The sequence below is a fragment of the Brassica oleracea genome, chromosome C9 (assembly GCF_000695525.1).
Source record: "Brassica oleracea var. oleracea cultivar TO1000 chromosome C9, BOL, whole genome shotgun sequence".
Lineage (NCBI taxonomy): Eukaryota > Viridiplantae > Streptophyta > Magnoliopsida > Brassicales > Brassicaceae > Brassica > Brassica oleracea.
Genome location: NC_027756.1, coordinates 23,509,890 through 23,533,178, shown reverse-complemented (window position 1 = coordinate 23,533,178; position 23,289 = coordinate 23,509,890). Strand labels below are relative to the sequence as shown.

The 23,289-nt window shown below is 39.0% G+C and overlaps 1 protein-coding gene and 2 long non-coding RNA genes across 4 annotated transcripts; all 3 read right to left on the bottom strand.

The window, feature by feature from the left end:
* Window positions 1-2,830: 2,830 nt before the first annotated feature.
* Window positions 2,831-3,558, bottom strand: LOC106315953. The gene is made up of 2 exons (XR_001264685.1): window positions 3,417-3,558; window positions 2,831-3,236 (listed from the first exon to the last, which is right to left on the bottom strand). It is a non-coding gene; the product is annotated as an uncharacterized LOC106315953 (long non-coding RNA).
* Window positions 3,559-4,682: 1,124 nt separating this feature from the next.
* LOC106317341 lies at window positions 4,683-6,143 on the bottom strand. 2 transcript variants are annotated; one of them, XR_001265106.1, is made up of 6 exons: window positions 6,046-6,143; window positions 5,774-5,839; window positions 5,594-5,686; window positions 5,459-5,502; window positions 5,127-5,222; window positions 4,683-5,019 (listed from the first exon to the last, which is right to left on the bottom strand). It is a non-coding gene; the product is annotated as an uncharacterized LOC106317341 (long non-coding RNA). The 2 variants fall into 2 exon arrangements; XR_001265105.1 differs by lacking the exon at window positions 6,046-6,143 and adding an exon at window positions 5,957-6,034 and having other exon boundaries at window positions 4,684-5,019.
* Window positions 6,144-6,387: 244 nt separating this feature from the next.
* Window positions 6,388-8,554, bottom strand: LOC106315770 (adenosine deaminase-like protein). Its single transcript, XM_013753593.1, has 11 exons — window positions 8,425-8,554; window positions 8,200-8,270; window positions 7,987-8,078; window positions 7,843-7,902; window positions 7,563-7,775; window positions 7,409-7,485; window positions 7,272-7,341; window positions 7,084-7,197; window positions 6,950-7,016; window positions 6,756-6,860; window positions 6,388-6,651 (listed from the first exon to the last, which is right to left on the bottom strand). Exons 1-11 carry the CDS (start codon window positions 8,499-8,501, stop codon window positions 6,530-6,532), a joined length of 1,068 nt encoding a protein of 355 aa, XP_013609047.1. The 5' UTR covers window positions 8,502-8,554; the 3' UTR covers window positions 6,388-6,529.
* Window positions 8,555-23,289: the final 14,735 nt, after the last annotated feature.

Genomic DNA, 23,289 nt, shown 5'->3' with positions numbered 1-23,289 from the left:
AAAGCATAACATAGAAGGTATAGGACCCCATCTGCAAGACTTGTCCAAACTGTGACACATTCAACATCGCCAGGTCCTCATCCTCTAATGCATTCTTTATCACTTTAGTCCAACGAAGATTGAATTAGTTGTTAATTCTTTTCTTGCCAGTGGGTTCAAAGCATGTCTCTAACAATCTATTTGGAAGGTCTAACTCGTCCATACCAAACCAGTAGAATGAAGTAAGAGAGGCAAAAAGTCAGGACGGTGGGAATTATAATATTGAATATAGAAATGAAGTAGCACTCAAAACAAAATAAGTATAGTTAACAAATGGAAATGCATAAGATATAAAACTATGATTCCATATAAGATAGAATAATGTGAAACTATAACTTTCTTATATTCCATGTGACAAACACTATTCCACAAAATAATCATTATTCCACAATAAGTGTGCTATATACATATAAACATAATAAGTGTGCTATATACATACGTGGAATCAGCTCGTGCAGATACTATTCTACAAAATAATCACTATTTTTACACTATGTACTATCCATCGCTGATACAAAATCCCAATTCAAGCATAAGAAAGAAGAAGAGCATCAGAGGGAAATACAACCAACTATAAATTGTAGAAGCTAATTTACCTACCAGATCTGACATTCACCATAGAGAAGATTGTATATTTATCAGTGACAGAGACAAACAAGTGTAATGCCAGAAAAACAATGATATTCTGTGTAATTGAAAAGACTGACAGACTAAACAAAACGAGCAAACACACAAAGCATAAATCAAAATGACAATACAATAAATACGTTACAAACAAGGAAAGGCCAGACAAGCAAAGCAGAATAGCAAGTGATACTATCTTAAGTGAAATAGTTCAATTCGATACGAATACTGTTTCATTTCAAATGGACTCGAGTTTATAAATATCATACTATGTCTACTTAGTGAGCATTTGTAAGCTGTGATATTCTACACATCTTCCCCTAAATTACTACACTACTTATTTTGCAGCACTGACACAAAGATAATTCAAATTAAAGGAACCCTCACACAACCCGGAAAAACCCAAACCCTAAATCAAATTGGAAAAGGCCGATGAGAGGGATTAATTCTGTAACGGTACCGATGGTATGCAACAGGAACGATGATACTATTCTAAATGGAATAGATGAATTAGATAAGTATACTATTACATCCCAAATGGAATGAAGGTTTTAAATTAGATAAGTATACTATGAGATTATCCCAAATAAAAGAAAATAAACACAGAGGAAGCAAAGACGAAGATAATCGACGGAAACGAGGGAGAATTTACAAAAATTTCAGAGATCTGAGAAGAATCGAGTTGGTGAAGTTGGATAGGAAGGGTGTGTTACTAACCGCCGCTGAAACTCTAACGCGGAACCCTAACGCCAAACCAAACGCCGAACACGATTGAAATGAAGCACGAAGAAGATGGAAAAGCTGTCGATTGAAGGTAGAGGGGAGGATTTAGAGCAAATCGGTGCCGGAAACAACTCGACCTCGAAAAAGTTATCAACAAAAGTGAAAAGGGAATCGTGAATAGAGGTAAGACACGAGATACCTTTTATGCAGTTAATAATTTAATTTTTAATTAATTTTGGTAGCAGGTTGGCCGGTTGAGTTTAAAAGGTATTACAGTATTAATATGTATATATAACTCCGTGTATAGAAACGTTAGGGAAAATAGCTATTGTGTGTATTATGGTTTTTTTCATGTCTATAGGCTCCAATTTTTCTAAATTTATCTCTAGTACATTTTTATTCTCTTCACGGAAAGCAGCTCTCCTCTCGTTAGCATAAACCAGGAAGGCAAATATTGGATGCTTTGGCTTCAGAGGATCCTTATGCTTCCTGCAAACCAACAATAGCTCTAGTAAGTTTAACCATTAATAATCTCTTGATTTTGTCATCCGAAAGTAATATGTAGTTTTATTTGCTCTTCTTCTTATTGTCTTGTTTAGCTTCCTGCACAAGCTGGAGATACTAATCAAGTAAACCAATTGCGATTTTCAGCTTATGCTCATCGTCCAGAAGCTTCATGGCCTCTTTCTCTCATGTTTTTCCATAGCAATGGTGGTAAGAAGTATTAGGGTCTGTGATTCTGCAAATTCAAATGTTTGTGTCCGATTAGAAAACAAACAAAAGATGAGGAACCATCTTGCAATAAACATAATCAGATATTTGATATGACTGTGCATGCGCAGAAATGTATTTATATTTTCTTGATCAAAATTTTATGATAATGTATAGTAAAATTGTTTTATATACTATTAAAAATCGGGTGCTATATATTTTTAGACTTTTCAACAATTATCATATTGACACTAAAAAAATGATCTTTCTTAGCGTACAGAAAAAAACTATTATATATCATTGTTAGCGTTACTGAAACCGCTATGTCTGCCCCAAGTTCTCCTTCTGTAGCAGTTTTATAAATGCTATAGTTTATGAATCATATAATAGTGTTTATTTCATTTTGCTATTATAAAATGCACATTATAGTTAAAAGTAAAAAAAAAATTATAAGGAAAATTAATTTATAATTAAAATGAAATAATTTTTATTGATAAATTAAAATCAGCTTACAGAATTTCTGGTTTACAAAACTAAACCAAAATTTAAAAATAAAGTTAACCAAATAAACCTCAACTAAACCAGAGAAACCTAAACTAAACCAAAAACCTAAACCTAATCCTCTTTGCCGTCAATGATTCATCTCCGCCGTCAATCTCAGCAAGCGTCCTCCTCCTTCAAGCTCAGCCTGCCTTTACCGCTCTCAATCTTGCCACACCGGAGCTTCTTCTTAGGCGGTTGGCCACTACTGCACCACCGCCAATGTAACTGCTACTCGCCTTGAACACCAATCTTCTCAGCCGTAACACCAACAAACACCATCTTCTTCTGCCTCATCAACTTCCTTTACCAAAACAAAGATAAAATGAGAATCAAAACACAGGAGACGACGGAGAGGAGTTGGAGAGAGAGAGAGAGAGAGAGTTGACGACAGAGAGGAGTTGGAGACGAGGTGGATACAGGTGATGAATGAGACCACCGTTACGCTCCGCTACTCACCACCACGAGCACCACTGCGTTTGGTTTGTTGTTGCTGCGTCTCCGGGCACGAGAGAGAGAAAGGTGACGACGGAGACAAGGTGGAGACGGGTAATGATTGAGTCCACCGTCAAGCTTCAACACGAGCACCAATGTTAGATCTGTAAAATGTGAAGGAGAAGAGAAGGTTCGTGAGGATGCAGAGGCAAGAAAGAGAAGCGAAGTAAAGAAACTTAGTGGAGAAGAAAGGATAACAAAGAAGAAGAGGAAAAGAAAAGCAAAAAAAAAATGAAAAAAATGATAAGTATTTGTGTCCATTAGTCGGAGATGAGATCTGAAACCTTCGTAAAATTTTTGTTCACTCCACCGCGAAGAAGAATTGACGTGTACAAACAAAATAAGTAGATTGGTTATTAAGTTTTTTTCAGTTTATGACATGTCAATTTATCAGTCATTTTAAAAGCTGAAGTGCCTTGTTTTTCCTAGAACTATGCTCTATTATTGTGTTGATTTTTATTACATAGATTACATTTCTGTTTCTGCCTTTTCAAAATTAATATATCTATTGTTGGTTCGATAGAAGCAGGGTCTGGTCTAGAAATTTTGGAGGTTATAAGTATTTTTTTAAGAATATATTTTTTTATAATTTGGAAGCATATGCTTATATAAAAAAGTTCCAGAATTTTTAAAGACCAAAGTTAATGTTTCACTAGTGTTTGGCCCAAGTGAAAGTTTGATTGTAGCAAATATAACTCATTTAACCCAAAAAAATGATAGATGATCGAACAATGAAAAATTCTTTAGGATAACTTTTCTAAATTTATGTCACCAAATAACATTCATGAAAAAAAATGACCAAAAAAGTTTTATTTTTTTATTACTGGATAATTACGCTATTACAAACTATAAGAAACATTAGATGATTCTACATTCGGCAATTCTATCTGCCTTACAAGGATTCACGTCTGACTGTATTACATGAGCCGCCCTATGGGATCCACGCTTGACAATACTCTTTTCTTGTAAGCGTTTTTTTCTATTAATTCGCGTAATTTTGCTTTCTCTGAAGATTGAAACTCAGACTTTCTGGTGTAAAAGCATTAATGAACTCTTAGTCAAACTACTGAACAAAGGAAGCTTCCACCAAAAAAAAGAGTTTTATTAAAAGATGAAAATATATTTATACACTACGGTTAACTAATGTAGACTTAGGGTTTAGAGTTAAGGGGTGGAACTTTGAAGATATAATTTCAAATTTTAAAAATTAAAACTAAAATTAAAATTTTCAAAATAAAATGGACTATTTTGGTTATCTTCCTCTTGAAAACTATTTTTGTGATAAAAACTTAAAAAATATTTGAAAAAATTGCCCTTGAATTTTTCGTGTCACAATTGCTTTTAAATATAATTTCTAAGAAATTATAGCATCATTTTGAACTTTTTCATTTACTAGTGGCATAGCCCCAGCACAAACGCGGGGTCAGATGACGTAGTTATAGCTTATCGAAGGTATATTTGATGATGATGCGGTGAATTTTATGATATCCGATCTTGTACACAGTTTTTTTTTGTCACTAATGGACTTATAAATAGTAACCTTTTCCCCAACAAATACGAAATTGTTTGGGTCGGTTAGACTTTGGGCTTGTAAGCTCAATTATTTATGATAGCATGATCGTGAGCTTCTTTGATACCGTAACAAATGGTACCAGTTTTGCTGCAACAACTAAACAGAAGAAAAGAACAAATAATAAAACTGCCTTACACAAATAGTTCATAGCTTACACTCGTTTCGATTGCAAGTATAGACAGATGGTAATTGTTGACGTACAAGCTCCCCATAGAAGACCATGCATCTCAACACAGCGAACAGCCGCTCCCAGTTTCTTCATGTCGTCTCATCATCCAATGGCTCTACTTCCATGAGCACATATGACTATCCACCTAACCAAAATTTTCTTATTAAGAATAGAATGAGAAATCATTATAAACTCACCACATGTGCTCCCCGTAAGACACATGCTTGTAGTAAAACAAATAGAGAGGCTTACTCTCTTTGGGCTTCTTAGCAGTCTCCCTCTCCTCTGCAGCTTTCTTTTCCTCCTCAGTCTCGTCACCAAAAAGATCCATGTCATCATCGTCATCAGCTGCAAGTGCATGTTCACACAATCAACGAAAAAAACAGCTAAAACACACACACACAAGCGAAGTTTCCTCTACTAAACACAACTCATTGATTCCTAATACAAATATCACCATATCAGAGCATTCTTCAATACTATAATGATTACCCTCTGTCTATGATTTATTTCAAGAAGAAACTTAGAACATGTCATTGTGTAATTTACATCACAGAAAGAATCATGCATTCAGGTCAAGGTACCTCAGCTCGAGCAGTAGCAGCAGAGCAACCGATTGACACTCCAACTGCAACAATTCAGAAACTTGTAAGTTACTGAAAGTCACATAATGAACCAAACCTTAATGAACTGATCTAAAGTTTTCAAAAAGACTTAACCTTTTAGCAAGATGGCTAGCATTGGGGAAAACATCTATGGGTTTCTCCACTCCGGGAACGTAAACCTTCACATCATCCACAGATAATTGATCTCTGCGGGATCGAAACCTCTCTTAGATCTCGATCGATGCAATGGAAAAGTTATGAATCGTATAGCGAAAGAAGGAATGAGAAACTTACCTGGGGATGTAGATTTTTCCGGCAAACGCAAAACACAGAGCGTAAACAGTTTTTTCTCACCAAATTCTGCAGATTAAAACAGATGAGATTATTGAAGCGAGTTAGATAATCGATTAAAGGCAGATCTAATAGATAAGTGATGATAGATCGATGATGTTTATGGGAGGCTGGAGAATCCGTTACAAGAAGAGGAATCGCGACGTCGGTAGAAAACGTGAGGGATTGAAGCGATTGAGTAACCAAAAAAGAAAATTATAGTGGATCCCACGTACCGTAGCCTACGTGGCAAAACCTTATAACATGATCGAGTGATTTTTCCATCTGACGTGAACATCGTATCTGAGGCTCTTATTTCCTTTTTATTACTTGTTTGATACTAAACCAACAAAAAATATTTCAGAGCTGAAAGTTACGAAATTTAACAGACTATGGACTTGCAAAAAATTTGCAGTAATGATATTATTAGTCATAGCCTCTAATCTATAAATCTACTGTTCACACGAGAATTCATCTAAATTCTTTGTTATTGCATCAATTTGAACAAACTCTGCATTAACTATAAAACAATACATACAGTACAAACAAGAACAGAGACTGAAAAATAAGAATAATTAAAAGTTAAAAAGTTCATATACTGATTGTAAAATATTAGTAACAATGGAAATACCGGATGTTATCAATTCCAATGAACCAAACCACATTTCCTCCATTTGGTACGAACACAATCAAACCAGGTAAACCGGTAAAAGCAGAACACTAAACATACTCTGGCGAGGCTGAATCAAAAATCAACCCAAGTTGTTGCTTAACTTCATCTTCTGCAAACGTTGCGTCTATGCCTGATTTAGCCAACGCAAATGTTTCTCTTTTACCAAGACCTTCAAAGATATTCAACCACAAGAACACAATCAGATTCTTGAACATGTAGTTTCTTTGTATATATCAAGCAAGCAGCAGTCTCAAGAATCAGATAAGAACTCACCAAAGGAACGAACAGCGAGGGAGTACTCGTTGGAGAGGGTAGTGGAGAACACTCCAAAATCATCAGTGCATATAATCAACGGATGCTTTGCCTTGTAGAGATCAGCTTTTACATCAAAGATTCAAGCTCATGTCACTTCAATGCATAAAAAAAAAAAAAAAACAAAGCAGCAGGGGAAACAGAAAGTCTTTAACCAAAATGGTGTATATCGATTGAAGAAATGGATTTGGTTATAATGTTGGATGATAGACATATCTCCACCTGCACAAATTAAATGAGTATGTTACACTGTTAGAAGATTATACAATTCTAACTACTAATCTGTTACCGGAATCCGGAAAGATTTCAACTTTTCCCAGTCTTGATCTTTGAAGAAACAAGCATGGCCAACTCGATGCGGTTTGAAATCAAGCATTGCTTGGATCTCTTTCGGATTAGGGACCTGCAATGCACTAAGATGAAGAAAGTAGTAGACAATCTTTACTAAAAGAAAAGAATTTGGGAATCGGTTAGTACCTCCCCAGAGTGAAGAGTGATGTAAAGATCATTGTCTTTAGCAAACTGTAATGCAGGCAAGAAGGTGCTCCTACAAGAACATGAGAGATGTTAGAGATGAAACAAAAAGAAGAAGAGATTTTTACAAAACAAGTTACCATTCTCCAACAAGAGGGTTCCCAGAGAGATCGATACCAACAACACCGACATTTCTCATCTCCAATGCGAGCTTAACCTTAAAGAGAAAAAGGATAATGTTTTTATAGATTTTGTAATTTTAAAAGCTTTCAGAGTAGTTTTACAACAACTTACAGTTTCCATTGCAGACTCTGTTGTCTCTCTACGGTCAATACTAAGAAGAAGTCTAACATAAATCTTCTTTCTTCCAACTCCATCACACGAGTTGTGTAGTTTCTCAGAATCAGTGGCGGCAACAAACTCAACATCGACTTCACTGATAGATCTCAGACCTTTGATAACCGCTTCCATGTAAGAACGTTTACTCATGCCTATCGAATCATTCCTCTACAAACAAAAACAAGTTTTATTTTATTTTTTTTCAATGTAAGAACATCTAATAAGATTGTGTTACCTTTGGAGTTGTACGTAACTCGAGGTAAACCACATTCTCCACAGCAAAGTCTTGTACAACCTTGTCAAAAGAGAAAATAAGTCAAGTCTTCAGTCTAAAACCAAATGCTAATACTAACGTAAGAGAGTGTTTTATTTTTCTTACTTCTCGAGTGATTCTTGTCACTGTTTGGTGATCAGTGGTGATCATATGGATCAAATCAAACAACTTGAACACCTCATCCAAAGATCGATCATCTAAAACCATCAAACAAAAACGAGGCAAGGTTCAACTTTTAATCATCAGACCAAACATGAGAGAGCCTAAGAGAGAACAAACTCAGCAAAATAGGTAACATGTGTTCAAAAATTGACTTACTTTTCTGAATGACATTTTCAACATCAGCGAACTCTATAACCCCTTTCTCACCAAGAACCCTAGCAAGCTCTCTGTTCAAATTAAACGAAAACCCATCAAACTTAAACCCTCAAAATCGAATTTTGTTAAAGCAAAAAAAAAAAAAACTCGTAATTGATCAGTGCAATTGCGGATACGAAGAACAGAGATGAAGGAACGAAAAAAATCAAAAGTTAGGGGCTTTACAGGAGAGTGGAGTCCCTAATGGAGCCGTTGAGGTGAGCATGAAGCTCGATCTTGGGCATTGGATGTATCCATTCCATTTTTTTTTGTTTCCGTCTCGTAGAGAAGAGAAAAGAGTGACACAGTGCAGAGATAAGACGTTTCTATAAGGAAGACGTAAGTTATGGTTTTAAATAGGCCTGCGAAATTTAACCAAACCGACTTAATTTTTTTTGTTTTCCGTTCGGATTCGGTTATGAGTTGAACCGTTCGGCAAGTTTATTAAAAGAAAAACTCAGATATCGGTTTGAATTGGTTCAGTCATTAGTTAGATCGGTGTTACATAAAAACAAATCATACTGATTTATACTAAACCAAACTGAAATCATATTTTACAACTTTGAAAAACTAATTGAATTAAATCAAAATAACTACGTTTAATCAAATTAATAGAAATTTAACCAAAGTAAACCAGAATCTATTCAATAACTGAGAATTTCAATTTGATTCGGTATTTTCTTTTTTTTTGGAAATTGAACTAACCAATAATCAAATCAAACCAATTTTTTACTCGGTTCAATTATGTTTTATTCTGAAACCAATTTAACCGTTCAAACTGAAGTCACATCTCTATTATTAAAAGAGAAGTACCCGCTAAAAAATACCTTAAAATTTTCTAACTTATTGACACTTCCATTCCATGCTACTAAAAATTAAATTAAACTACTTATTTTAATGTTTTTCTTTTACAGTTAAATTAATGAGTTTTCCTTAATCAAATTTAAACTTAATGTCATTAAATGAACCTAAAAATACATCATATTTAACGTAGCTTATTACGTATGAGTACGGTCCAATAATGAACTTGAATTTTATTTTTACGAAAACGTGAATCACCCGACTTATGTAATATTTAAAATATATTAACTACAATATAACAAATGCATATAACCTTCCTATTCTTTATTTTGAAATGATCATGTTCAAGTTTTATATAGTCAACTTACATCATGCATCGATCGATGTACAATATTCAAACCACCTATAGTTTTCGTTTTCTTTATAGGATGTATCAACCAACTAATCATCCCATTGATTTTCTAAGCTTTATAAAAAACAAATCAATAAAATACAAACTCAAAATCCAATATCTTCTATTAATCAAAACAGAATATCTTCAATGTCGTATCTTTAATGTACCTATTAAATATAGAAGTTGTAACCATAATTACACTAATTATAAGAATAGATTTGATTTCAACCAATTGATCTATTACTTCGGTAATTGATTTGCTTACAGAAGAGGAAACAATAAATTTAAAATTTATAAGAATATAAAGATATAGAGATTCCAACCAATTGCCTATATTTGCGTATGATTTCCGCATAATAAGCTTCAAATTGAACATTGAAAAAGATAGATAGATTTTTTTTAATCTTTTACCGACACAAACTTAAACAAAACGAAGAGTTAAATGTAAATTTTTTTTGTTACACTTCCCAGAAAAAACGGTTACAACATGGGCTTTCATAATATGGCATTTTAACATATTAATGTTATGGACATTTAATAATTATCTTGACGAAAAACAAAGACTATAAATAATTTATTATTAATAAAATTATGAAATTATTTACAATTTGATGACTAATTCATCGCCTTTTTTTATATCGTTTACAATTCTCTAATTACGTCTATTTATTCAATTTTTTATATGATATTGAATATTCATCGTAAATAGATGGTTTAAAATGCCAAAAAAATTATTTACTTGATCAATATAATATATCAAATATTACAAATACATTATTTAGTTAAATAAATAACCAAAAACCGAAAATTTAAAAGCCTATATAACTTTTGCCTCCCAAGTCAAAAAGTTGGTCAAAACCAAAATAGTTTTAGGGCTAAAAGTACATTTTCCTACGCCGAAAGTTGCACTGACTAATATTTTGTCACGACCTGGTCCGACCAATTGTCATAGTTGATCTATTATACAGGGAGACAAACACAAAAGTATCGAAAGATAGAATTGAGAGCACCTCACATGCTGAAGCTGAACAACATATTTTATGTTTGCAGAGCGATATATTAATTTCACGTGTACATTTAATAAAGTAAAGACCAATGATAAAAGACTTTTAATAAAGTAAAGACCAATGATAAGAGAACCACGAGAACCGAAATTCGCGCTCACGATTTTTCGTAAACTAAGGAAAAATAAAAAACTTAAATTTTTCTGAGGCCCCGGATTATCTTCGTAAACACACGAAAAACGAAAAAGACAAAGCTAACAGTACATTGAAAGTAAATTGCACACATGGATATTATTGATCGATAAAAGAACAGAGTTACAAGATTCGCGAGAGATAAGACGGACAGAGTTTCGCTAGCCAAGTTAATCTTAGAACAAGAACGAAAAGAGTCTAAGTAAAATCCAGCCACCTAAATCCTAAGTTTTCTTAAGCTAGCCGAGTTCTCCTAGGTCTAAAAATCTGCCCCCTCGTCCTCGGTTCTGGCTCCTCTTATATATGCCTTTTAAGTCATTTTTCGCGGGAATATTCCTTTTTTTCTTCCGATCTCCATCATTATCTTGGAAACTTCACATTTATCTTCCAATTTTCGCGAGATTTATCTTCTTCTGCAAGTAAAGATACGCCGTCATAGCATCATTGGGCTTGGCTTTGTTTACAAAATCGTAGGTGGGCCCTTAGCCGCGTTCTAGGCCTCTTTGGACTGTTTTTCGACGTAAGCGTTTTTCGCTATTTCTTCGAAAGAACGTTTCTTGATGCGACGTCTGTTCGCCGAAGAAGTTCAAACTTCTCTTATAGTTAGACGATATGGTGTCAAGTTAACCGTCGTCGTTTATACGAGAGCAAAGAACTTTATTCGGGAAAATGAGTTCTCACGGTTCTTATTGTAAAGTTTCAATGGTAACTCCGATCGATACGAAACAAGAGCGAGTTCGATACGATCTTAGGAGAGGAGCATTGCAGACAGGACAAGAACAACGCGATCGATCCAGCTCGGCCATCCGCCAACTAGACTGGTCCAGCTCGGCGGATGGCCGAGATGGTCGCGCGTTCGGTCAAGCTCGGCCATCCGTCGAGCTGGACTGTTTGTTTTTTGGTTCCGAGGTTCGTCTCTTTTTGAAACTTACGCTCGAGAGCTTTTACCGAGAATGTGACGAGAAGGTCTCCGCAAGGATATGTGATTTTAGACGTTGATTTCGAGATAACTGTTTTTTACCCCAACAGTTCGCCCCCCAGCTCGTAAGTTTCAAGTTCGAATCTTGCAGGCGAGTGATGGTGTTAATCGGAATCCGTGGTTAGAATTGCTTTATCCCGAAAGATTTCTCCTGATTATTTTAATGCCATAAAGTTACTTCAACTCTTGATTTCCTATATGTAGTGACCTCCCTTCTTCACTGTCTCCACATTCTCCCAATTTCTCAAGTTCCCTTTGCATTTTCTCTCAAAAACTTCTCTCCGCCAAGATGCCTTCTGTCTTCTTCCAGCAATGTCCAGAAGGATGGTGATGTCGAGATGAGCGACGCCGCCGGTGCAAGTCTGTCGGTTCGTCCTGCCGCCGGTGAGAGATCGTTGGCTCTCCCTACCGCTGGGGCGGTTTCAGCTCACATTGCGGAGTTTCTCTCCTTCCAGAGTGAGATGGCCCGTTGCGAGGCCGAGAAGAAGGCGAACCCCACATGTGACGTATCCCCAAGACCTGAGGTTCCAGCTGAGGCCTTATCTTCCGAGGTCCTCCTCGTGTGTGACACCGTCCCCGCCGGTGGGGCGGTTGCCAAGGACGTGTCGGCGCCTGGTGCTGAAGTCCAGTCATCGGGCTCCTCCACGACTCTGATTCGTGTTGTCGTTGCCGAACCGGCTCCGGAGTCAATTCCTCCTCCAACCAAGAGATCGATCGTCGTAGGGCTTTCTGCTCCAAACACCGCTTCGGCTGTCTTACCCAAAAGTCTCAAGAGGTCGAGCGCTAACCCGGATGCGGCTAAGAAGAGGAAATGCGTCGAGGCCGGCCCTTTGCCAACGAAGGCGTCTGGTTTGGGTTTGGCGTCTCGTTATCGTGCTAAGGTTTGTTTTGAGCGAAAACTTCTCTCTTTCTTAGCATGTATGAATTGATCATTTTTTATCACCCCTTTTGTCTTTCAGTTCGTCTCGTCGATTGATGAGATGATCAGCGAGTATAGATCAGAGGTTGAGCGTCTGGCTAAGGAGTTAGAGGAGTCACGAGAAAAGTCATCGCAGTTTGAAGGGAAGTTGAAGGTGATCGAGGACGCTCATTCCCTCGAGGCCGCTCGGTTCGAGTCTCGGATTGGCGAGCTTGGGCGGGATCTTTGGAAGACTGCGAGTTCCTTGCCCAAGGCAAAAGAGGCGAAGACGGCTAAGTCCTCGGAGATGCGCTGACCGAAGCGCAAGATAAAGAGCGGGGAGGAATCGTCGGTTAGTGCGATTGGAGGGGCCATGGAGGCCATGCGTATCGAGCTCCAGATCCGCCTGTCGAAGATCTTTGGTTTCCTCGACTCATTGGCGACCGTTTATGCTAGGGATTTGGCCTTGGCAAGAGTCGAGGGAGGGGCGAACGAGGTCTGTGAAGCGCCTCAGTCTCCACGAGTCGGAAAGGCCACTATTCCCGTACGTAGGACAGAGCTGGTAGATGTGGAAGGAGACTTTGATCAGATCCTCGCGGACCTGAAGTCCGAGTGCGTTCTTCCCTCCTGCTTAAGTGAGCCCGTTAGTCAGGATCTTGTTGTCGGGGATGCGGGAAGAGGCGTGGCTCCGAACCCAGAAAGGGTGGTTGGCGAAGACGAGGCTCCGCGTGCGGAGGATGATTGAGTTTGCAGTCTCGAGTGAGACTTTCATTTTATGTTTTTGTTTCTGACGAGTGTGGCCGTATTTTTATCTTGGGAGTGGCCGCTTATGGCTTTGAATCCTCGTCGCTTCTGCGACTTTTAAATGAAACTAAGTTTTTACGTTTTAAGATCTCGTGGAGTATTTTTGTTGGTGTAGAGGGAAGACTACGAGTATTTGTCTCGTAGGCTAACTCTTGATGAACTGATATATTCGTGATCTGTTTCGAGAGTTTTCCATAGCGTGAAGACTTGCGAAATTTCTGAAGATACACGAATATTGCCAAGAAAAAAATTTTGGAATCTCGTATCAGGGTGTTTGATACTATGCCTAGAGATGTTGGAGACCAGTGTGCTGAGTTTTGGGTAAGACTTAGGTCTAATCACGACTTTTAGGGGGTGCGATGACTACTTCGACTTACATCTCCCGTATCGTTTTCGACCAGATTCCATCCTGCTTTAAAGTCCGCGATGTGTTCTCGGTTTACGTGACTTGTATGGTAGGAATCGAGCATCTCTTCGAGGACAATTTTTAAGTCTCCCGAAAGTGCTGACCAAAATTTTGGATTTTTTTTGTATAGCGCTATTCCCCTTGTGTCGGGTGTACGAGAAAGATTCGGTCGCTACGTAGCGACCGACCAAGCCATTCAGTCGGTCGCTACGTAGTTACCGACCGGCGAACGAATCGGTCGCTACGTAGTGATCGACCAAGCCATTCGGTCGGTCGCTACGTAGTGACCGACCCGCGAACGAGTCAGTAGTTACGTAGTGACCGACCAAGCCAATAATATAATCTCTCACATCATTATGATCAAAGTTACCGTTGAAACTTTACAATAAAAACCGCAAGAACTTGTTTTTGTCGAAAAGAAAATTGTAACAAACGTTTCATGTCGAAAGACGACCCACTTATGATTCTTTAAGAATGAGCTCGTAGATACTATGGCGGTTTATATTTTATTATACAAACAAATATAAAGATAAGTTTCCGCAAAAAAAAGTTAAGTTTCCGCGGATAAACATGAAGATCGAAAAAATGGAATATCTCCATTTTTCACTTAAGACGGCTTAAGGGCAGGAATGGAAAAGCTAAAACCGACCTTGGAGGAGTATATAAGGAGTCCTAGGCGAGAGGCACAAAAGGGAACTCGGGGCACTTAGAAAATTTGAGGCATTATTCTCGACATGCTTTGTTTCTATGACTGGCATCCGATTACCAGACGAACGCACACAAGCAGTTCGATCTCTTGGTTCACTCTTGAACTACGTTTGGCTTGATCCTCGAAAGGGGTACGTAGGCAGCCTTTCATAAGGTTCAGTCTGAAATCAATCAAAACTATTTTCGTATCTTTTCTGTCTTCTGTTATCGAGCTGCGACTCAACTAGGTTTAAGGTTTTAGATTACTAGAGCTAGGTAATTTTCTGACAGCTCTTGCGGCCGGAGCTTTTATAATCTCTTGTAATGATCGCAACGCTCTTACGCAGATTCGAAATAAGATCTACCTTTTCTATAAATTTATTTTGTTATCTTTTCATATTTTCCGCATTTATTTGGTCACTTGTCGTTGGCTCTCGCAGAGAATCCAAGACCTCAGGGAAAGTTAGGGTTTCCTGACTTTCCTCCGGTTACGGAAATCGACGGTGTGAATTTCGGTTCCCACAAAAGTTCTTGACGAAAAAAGGTCCTTCGGGCGTTAGCGACATCTCGCTTTGCCCAAGGTCGAAAATATTTTTTTTTTTTGGTTGGGGTATACGAGTATACGTATATGTACCTACTCCTCCCCCTTTTAATGAGGGTGGACAGCTGAGCTCCTCGTATGACGAATTGCCTACGTACCCTCTTCAGGGATCAAGCCGTCTCGTAGTTCAGTGCAAAGCGCTGCTTAGTGGTAGTATTTCTTGAGGTGCTTCACATTCCAAGTTCTCAAAATTTTGATGTCCCGCAAATTTGCGATTTCGTACGCGCTTTGTCGGACAACTTTTATGATTTTGTAACGTCCTTCCCAGTTGGTTCCGAGTTTTCTTGCATTCCGCTCTGCGGTGTTTTGGAAAAAATTTCGAAGACTAAGTCACCTTCTTTGAACTTGCGGCTGCATACGTTAGTGTTGTAGTACTTTGCTGCCGCCTGTTGATAGTTTTGAATGCGTATAAGGGCTTGGTCCCGTCGTTCGTTTACTAGATCGAGCTCGTCCAGCAACATTAGATTGTCCGAATCTTCTCGTTCCGGGAGTAATCTTATGCGTACTCCGGGGAATTTGACTTCTGCTGGGATCATACATTCGCTTCCGTAAACGAGAGCAAATGGAGTTTCTCCCGTTCCGCGTCTTGGAGTCATGCGATGTGACCATAAAACTCCTTCGAGTTCTTCGGCCCTCTACCCTTTTTGGCATCCTATCATTTTTTAATCCCATCGAGGATGGTCTTGTTAATCGTTTCGGCTTGGCCGTTGCATTGTGGGTATCTTGGAGTCGATTTTGTCAGTCGTATCTTCCATTTTTCGCATAAGGCCTCGAATCTGGTCGAAATAAATTAGGATCTCGCTCTTCGAGCTGAGTGATATGTTCCCGCTCTTCGAGGGATTTGACGAGCATGTCATCATTGTACACCTCCATTGTCTTTCCGAGTTGTTCGGAGAACATACGGTTGACGAGTCGTTTATAAGTTGCGCAGGCATTCTTAAGACCGAACGGCATCACCCTATAGCAGTAGGTTCCGCGGTCGGTTATGAACGCGGTTTTTTCCTGGTCGTCGGGGTTCATCACGATCTAATTGTACCCGGAGAACGCTTCCATGAAGGATAAGAGTTTGTTCCCTGCCGTCGCTTTGACCAAGCGATCGATGTATGGCAGTGGGAAGCTATCCTTTGGACACGCCTTATTTAGGTCTGTGAAATCGACGCATACTCGCCATTTTCCATTTTTCTTCTTCACAACGACTGGGTTATCGAGCCAGTCAGGATACCTAACTTCCGTTATGGATCCGACTTTGAGATGTTTTTCAACTTCGTCGTTGACCGCGCTAGCGCGCTCGGGTCCTAGCTTTCGTCTCTTTTGCTTGACATGTTTGAAAGTCGGGTTGACGTTGAGCTCGTGACAAGTGATGTTGATATCAATCCCTGGCATGTCCTCTGTGGCCCATGCGAACGTGTTCAAGTTCTTTTTCAGACAGGCTATAAGCTCAATTTTCATAGATTCGCTCATGTTCGCGCCGATTTCGACACAGCGATCTGGGAATGCTTCGTCTAAGCATACTAAGACAACGGGCTCGCAGGTTGGTTCGCGTTTTCCCTCCAAGACTTTGGCTACTCGTGATTGCCAAAAGACCTCAGTTTTGCCTTGTTCTAGGGCGTTGTCCACGGCATATGGTTTCTTTTTCTTCTTAGGCGTTACCTCCGCTGAAGGTTTTTTTTCGTTTTAGTTACGCGGCGAAGCATACTCGCGAGATTCTCCGATCTCTCCAGATGGTCTCGATTCCGCGATGGGTTGGGAATTTGAGACACATGTGGTATGTTGACGGGGCTGCTTGCATTGAATTCAGCGACGGAGTTATTATGATCACGTTAACGCAGGTCGATTGACGACCAAGAACTCCACGATTTTCGTCATGCTGCCGGCTTTAATCGAGAGGTTGATTGTGTTGAGAGTCAGGGTTGCCACCCCCGAAAGTCCTACTACTGGATTCGGATCTTCCGCAATTTTGGATGGGCAGATTCCCATTCTCTCGAGGGTGCTTTTGAAAATGATATCGGCCGAGCTTCCGGTGTCGACCAATATCCTTGCGATATTGATATTCTGGATTGTCAGCTCAACGACAAGGAGATCATTGAGAGGAGTGACCGGATCGGTCGTTGCTCCCTCCTTGAAGGAGATAACATCGCTGCCTGTTCGATCAGACATCCCGTGCCTCAGATGTTTGGTGGTTTTTGAGTTAGATAATCCGAGCGCCCCTCCTTCTAGCGCCAAACTGTGAGAACCGAAATTCGCACTGTCGACTTTCCGTAAAATAAGGAAAGAGAGAAAACCTAAATTTCCCAGAAGCCCCGGATTATTTATCTGCATAAACACACGAAAAACGAAAGAGATAAAGCTAACAGGACACTGAAAGTCAATTGCACATAGTCGTATTATTGATCGATAAAAGAACAGGGTAGCAAGATTCGCGAGAGATAAGACAGATAGAGTTTCGCTAGCCAAGTTAATCTTAGAACAAGAATGAAAAGAGTCTAAGTAAAATCAAGCCGCGTAATTCCTAATTTTTCTTAAGCTAGCCGAGTTCTCCTAATTTTTCTTATGCCTTCTAAGTCGGTTTTCGCGGAAATATTCCTTTTTTTTCGATCTCCATCATTATCTTGGAAACTTCACATTTATCTTAAGATTTTCGCGAGATTTATCTTCTTTCTGCAAGTAAAGATACGCCGTCATAGCATCATTGGGCTTGGCTTTGTCTACGAAATCGTAGGTGGGCCCTTAGCTGCGTTCTAGGCCTCTTTGGACTGTTTTCCGACTTAAGCGTTTTTTACTATTTCTTCGAAAGAACGTTTCTTGATGCGACGTCGGTTCGCCGAAGAAGTTCATACTTCTCTTATAGTTAGACGAGTATGGTATCAAGTTAACCGTCGTCGTTTATACGAGAGCCATGAACTTTATTTGGGAAAATGAGTTCTCACGGTTCTTATTGTATAAAGTTCCAATGGTAACTCCGATCGATACGAAACAAGAGCGAGTTCGATACGATCTTAGGAGAGGAGCATTGCAGACATGACGAGAACAATGCGATCGATCCAGCTCGGCCATCCGTCGAGCTGGACTGTTTGTTTTTTGGTTCCGGGGTTCGTCTCTTTTTGAAACTTACGCTCGAGAGATTTTACCGAGAGTGTGTCGAGAAGGTCTCCGCGAGGATATATGATTTTAGACATTGATTTCGAGATAACCGTTTTTAACCCCAACAAAACTCTTGGAGTGAATTAGTTGAAGTGATGGAAAACGTAGTGACATGAGAAATTTTACATTTTGCTTGTTTGCTAGAACGTCAAAATCATTTTTTTTTCAGAGTTTAGACATAAGACTATGCATGCTATTCAAAATCAAAACCAATTTCTTTATAGCAACATTAATTTTAAAACACAACTAGGTTTGATTAGCAGTGCACTAAACGGTCGATTCTGAAATTTTGGGGATCATAAACGATTTAGTAAATATTTTAATAGTTTGAGAACATATATTTTTTTATACAAATTTGAGGGCTTATGTATAAATTTCAAGAATTTTAGAGACCTAAAATGAATGTTTCTATCAGGCTTGGACCATGTTAACCATCTTACATACGTAGTTGAAATTTAACAATCACACATACAATATGCATAAACATTTTTTCATTAACCGTTCTGTTTAATGATGGGCTTAAATGATTATTTTACTATAACTCCTGGCCAGATATTCTTGATGAACCTAACCCAAATATCTCCAAAAATTTTAATCTCCTTTCTCAAGAAGAAGGACAAAGATTCAAGGAAGTATACCAGTAATGTTGTCTTTCAGACTTCTCAAGATGTCTATCTGATCCTATTGTGGCAGCTTATTCTTGTGGTATAATGAACATAAATCTCACCCAATATGTTCTCATTGCATGTGGCCTTCTTGGTCATTAGTTAACAGGTGCTACAAACTTCATGGACATCCTTCTGAATATAGAAACCAAATTACTTTTTACAAGCCACAATAGAATTAAAAAAATGGTGTGACTCAGAACAAGTCTCAGCAACCTTGGCCACCGAAGAAAGAATATGGCTAATGTAATTACTCATGATTCTGCAAGTATTTGTATGCATGAACAACTTCCTTCCACCTCTGATTTTGATATTTTTGGACAAGATATTTACCTCTTCATGTTCCTGATTCTCCAATTCATACTTTCTTTGACTTTGGTCCTTCTACTTTTTCTCATTCTTCTTATTTCCTCGAAATGATTCGTTTTTTTTTGTGATACATATGTCTTGCAGAGGACTCTTCTTCCTCGGCTTCTACTATTCCTTGGGCTTCTTAAAATATAATGTAAACTGTTGTTGTTATTCATGTACAAGGTCGCCTATATATACATGTCGTAGAGACTCCTAACCCTAAGGGGAATATGAATATAGATAATTACAAGATATTAGTTAGCATTATCTCTAAGATTTATCCTTATCTTCTATACCCTCCCTCAAGTTGGAAGTGAGATCATGAATTTCCAACTTGGAGAGATGATAATCAAATGTAGTAGATGGTAGAGCTTTGGTTAGGAGATCCACAAGTTGTTCTTTCATAGAAATGTGTTGAGTAGCGATTAGCTTGGCTTCCACGGCATCACAAACTGCATGACAATCAAACTCGACATGCTTGGTTCATTCATGAAATACTGGATTGGCAGCGATGTAGATGGTAGCCTTGCTGTCTCAGTAGAGATTCATAGACTGAGGATGATCGACCCCAAAAGCGGTAAGAAGTTGTTTGACCCACTTGAGTTCCTTTAAGGTATAGGCCATGGCCCGATACTCTGCTTCTGCAGAAGACATGGACACTGTCTTTTGCTTCTTTGCTTTCCAACAAACAGGAGACTGACCAAGCATAACAATGTAGGCACTAAGTGCCCGTCTAGATATAGGACATGTATTCCAATCTGAATCACAATAGGCATTAACCTGAAGATCAGAATCAGAACGGAGAAGTATGCCCTGAGCAGGAGATCCCTTTATGTAACGAACTGTGCGTAAAGCAGCATTCTAATGATCTGAGATAGAACATGAACTGCATAGGAGAGTTCAGGACGGGTAAATGTCAGATATATGAGGCGACCAACTAGGCGTCGATAGGCTGCAGGGTCAAGGAGGTAAGGAGACTTAGACAGAAGAAGTTTATGATTGAGCTCGATGGGAACTGACGACGGTTTGGAGCCAAGTAGTCCAGTTTCAGCAACAATGTCTAGGGCGTATTTGCAAAGAGGAAGATGCCTTCGTCATTGCGTGCGACTTCAATACCGAGAAAGTACTTTAGTTTTCCCAAGTCCTTCATATGGAAACACTTGTGTAGATAGTTCTTGAACCGCTGCAAGGTAGAGTTATCATTGCTGGTGATGATAAAGTCATCGACATAGATCAAAATATGAAGACATACTGTCCCTTTGATAAGCGAGAAGTGAGAGTAATCAGCTCGGCTTTGTTTGAAACCGTATGACTTCAAGGCCGCAGTGAGTTTAAAAAACCAGCACCAAGGAGACTGCTTGAGGCCGTAGATAGATTTACGTAGACGACAAACTTTTGTAGGATCTGGATCATCAAATCCAGGCGGAAGCTTCATATATACATCTTCTTTTAAGTCACCATGCAAAAATGCATTGTGGACATCCATTTGATGGATTTCCCACTTCTTGACAGCAGCAACTTGAAGAAGAATTCTAACAGAAGTAGGTTTAGCCACAAGAGCAAACGTATCAGTATAATCCAGACCCTCTCTTTGGCGATTACCGCATGCTACCAAGCGAGACTTTTTGCGAGTTTCCTTGCCGTTAGCATCTAACTTGGTTTTGTAGATCCATTGGCAAATGATTGCCTTTTTACCAGGCGGTAATGTAGTAATGTCCCATGTGTGGTTTGCCTCGAGTGTTGTATACTCGTCAGTCATAGAGTCATTCCAAATGTCATCAATAGAAGCCTCTTTGTAATTCTTAGGATCAGACGAAGATGTTAGAGCAGCTAAGAACGACATATGACCAGAGGAAAAACGAGCTTTAGATAGATAATTTTCGATGGGATAGGGCGTACCTAAGACCGTAGTATAGGAACCTTGGAGAGGAGTCGGTGTAACGAGAGAGACGATGGGGGGTGTACTAGTCTGTAACGCATTCACTACATAGTCTTTGAGAAGAACTGAAGGTTTGCTTGTGCGATGACCACGACCTAGCAACTCTGGAATACCAGGAGAAGGAGGATTAATGGCGTGAGGCGGAGCAGAGTGCTCGGTAGAAGAAACAGGGGATAAGGGAGTCGTTTCCTTGTCGGGTAAGGTATCGGTTTCAGGTGCTGTAGTATTTTCTGATGAGGTAACGACTGCAGGTATGGAAGTAGTAGTAGTATCTGGTGGGGATATTATCGGTAGGGGCGACGTGATAGGAGTAATGTCCGAGTTTGGTGATAACCAATCATCGACAGCAACATCCGGCTGAAAGACAGGAGGTGTAACATAGTCTGTGTCTGGAACTCCTGGAAACTGATCCTCAAGAAACACGACATATCAACTAGAGAAGAAGTCATTGCTCTCAATATCGTATAACTTCCAAGCCTTCTTCCCATAGGGGTATCCAACAAACAAGCATTTCCTACTGCGATCACTGAATTTATCTCTATTGCGAGGTAGTCTATGAGCTTAACAGAGACATCCGAATACTCGTAGTGAATCAAGGGAAGGTTTAGAGCTGTGTAGTAGTTCGTACGGTGTGCTCCCATTAAGGACAACAAAAGGTGTTCTATTGATAAGATGTGATGTTGTTAAGATGCTTTCGCCCCAAAATGTAACTGGTAATTTTGCTTGAAACAGAAGAGCTCGAGCAATGTTGAGAATGTGTATGTGCTTACGTTCTACTCGAGCGTTTTGATGTGGCGTATCCACACAGGAAGTCTGATGTTCAATACCGTGTTGGCGAAGGAAGGATTTGAGAACCATGAACTCGGAGCCATTATCTGATCTGATAGTTTTGACTTGTTTCCCGAACTGTTTCTCACTCATGACACATAAGTTTTGAATCAAACCCTTAACTTCTGATTTCTCTAACATTAGATACGTCCAAACAACTCTAGAGAAGTCGTCAACAATAGTAAGAAAATCCGCAGCTCCAAAGCTTTATTAGAACTTGTAGGAAAAACTGATCGTGTTTGTTTAGCGCGAAAACAAATGTCACAGGAATGAGACTCAGCAAAATCAACTTTTAAAGTAGAGAACACATGTAATGTAGAAAGCACTTTGTAGGAAGGATGACCGAGTCATCGATGCCATAGGACTGAGGGAGAAATACTTTTCGCAGTTGTCTGATTAGCACTTGCGACTTTGACACCTTTGAAGTAGTACACCCCCTCTCGTTCTTCACCGGCTCCAATTAGGGTCTTCGTAAAACGGTCCTGTAAAACGCAAATAGCATCAGTAAAGATGGCAATGCAGCTGGTTTGCTTCAACAGTTTGGAAACCGAAATCAATGTACAATTGAAATTTGGTACGTAAGGAACATTAAGTAGTATGTAATCTTTAGTAATACGTAGGCGGCCAATCTTAGTGGCACGAGAAGCAGTGCCATCCGGTAAAGTAACCGCAGATGGTAAGATATCAATGGCGTCGTGTAACAAAGATAAATCGCCTGTCATATGGTGCAAAGCACCATTATCTATAATAATATCAGAGAGTTCGGTTTTACCAGACAAACGATCAGTAGATAGTTGAGATTGCTGTGACTGAAGTAAACCGATGAGAGCTGCAATTTGATCAGATGTCACTACAAGAAAACATAAGCTTAACGAGGACGGTTTTCCACGTGAGTTCGTCGTAAAAGAAGCTTTACGAGGAATTAGCGAGGAAACACGTTTTCTTGTAACTCGTCCGTCGTAACACATATTTTCTCTCCAATTCGTCGTAACTTAGCGAGGAAAATATTTCGTCGTAAAGACGAAGTACATCATTTCGTCGTAACGACCACGTAAATAATCCACGTAAGGAGGTCGCTATATTTCCTCGTAAATACTTCGAAACGTGTTTCTCGTAAACTACACGTAAATACCTCGAAAGTGTTTCCTCGCAAAATACACGTAACTACCACGAAAGTATTTCCTAGTAAAATACTCGTTTATCTTTCCTCGTCATTTCCTCGTAAATCTTTCCTCGTAAAATACTCGTTTATTTTTTCTCGTCATTTCCTCGTAAAGTTTCCACGTAAATAGGTCGTAAATTAGCTACGAATTTACTTCGTTTTTTTTATTTTACAGAATTTAAAAATATAATTAAAAAAA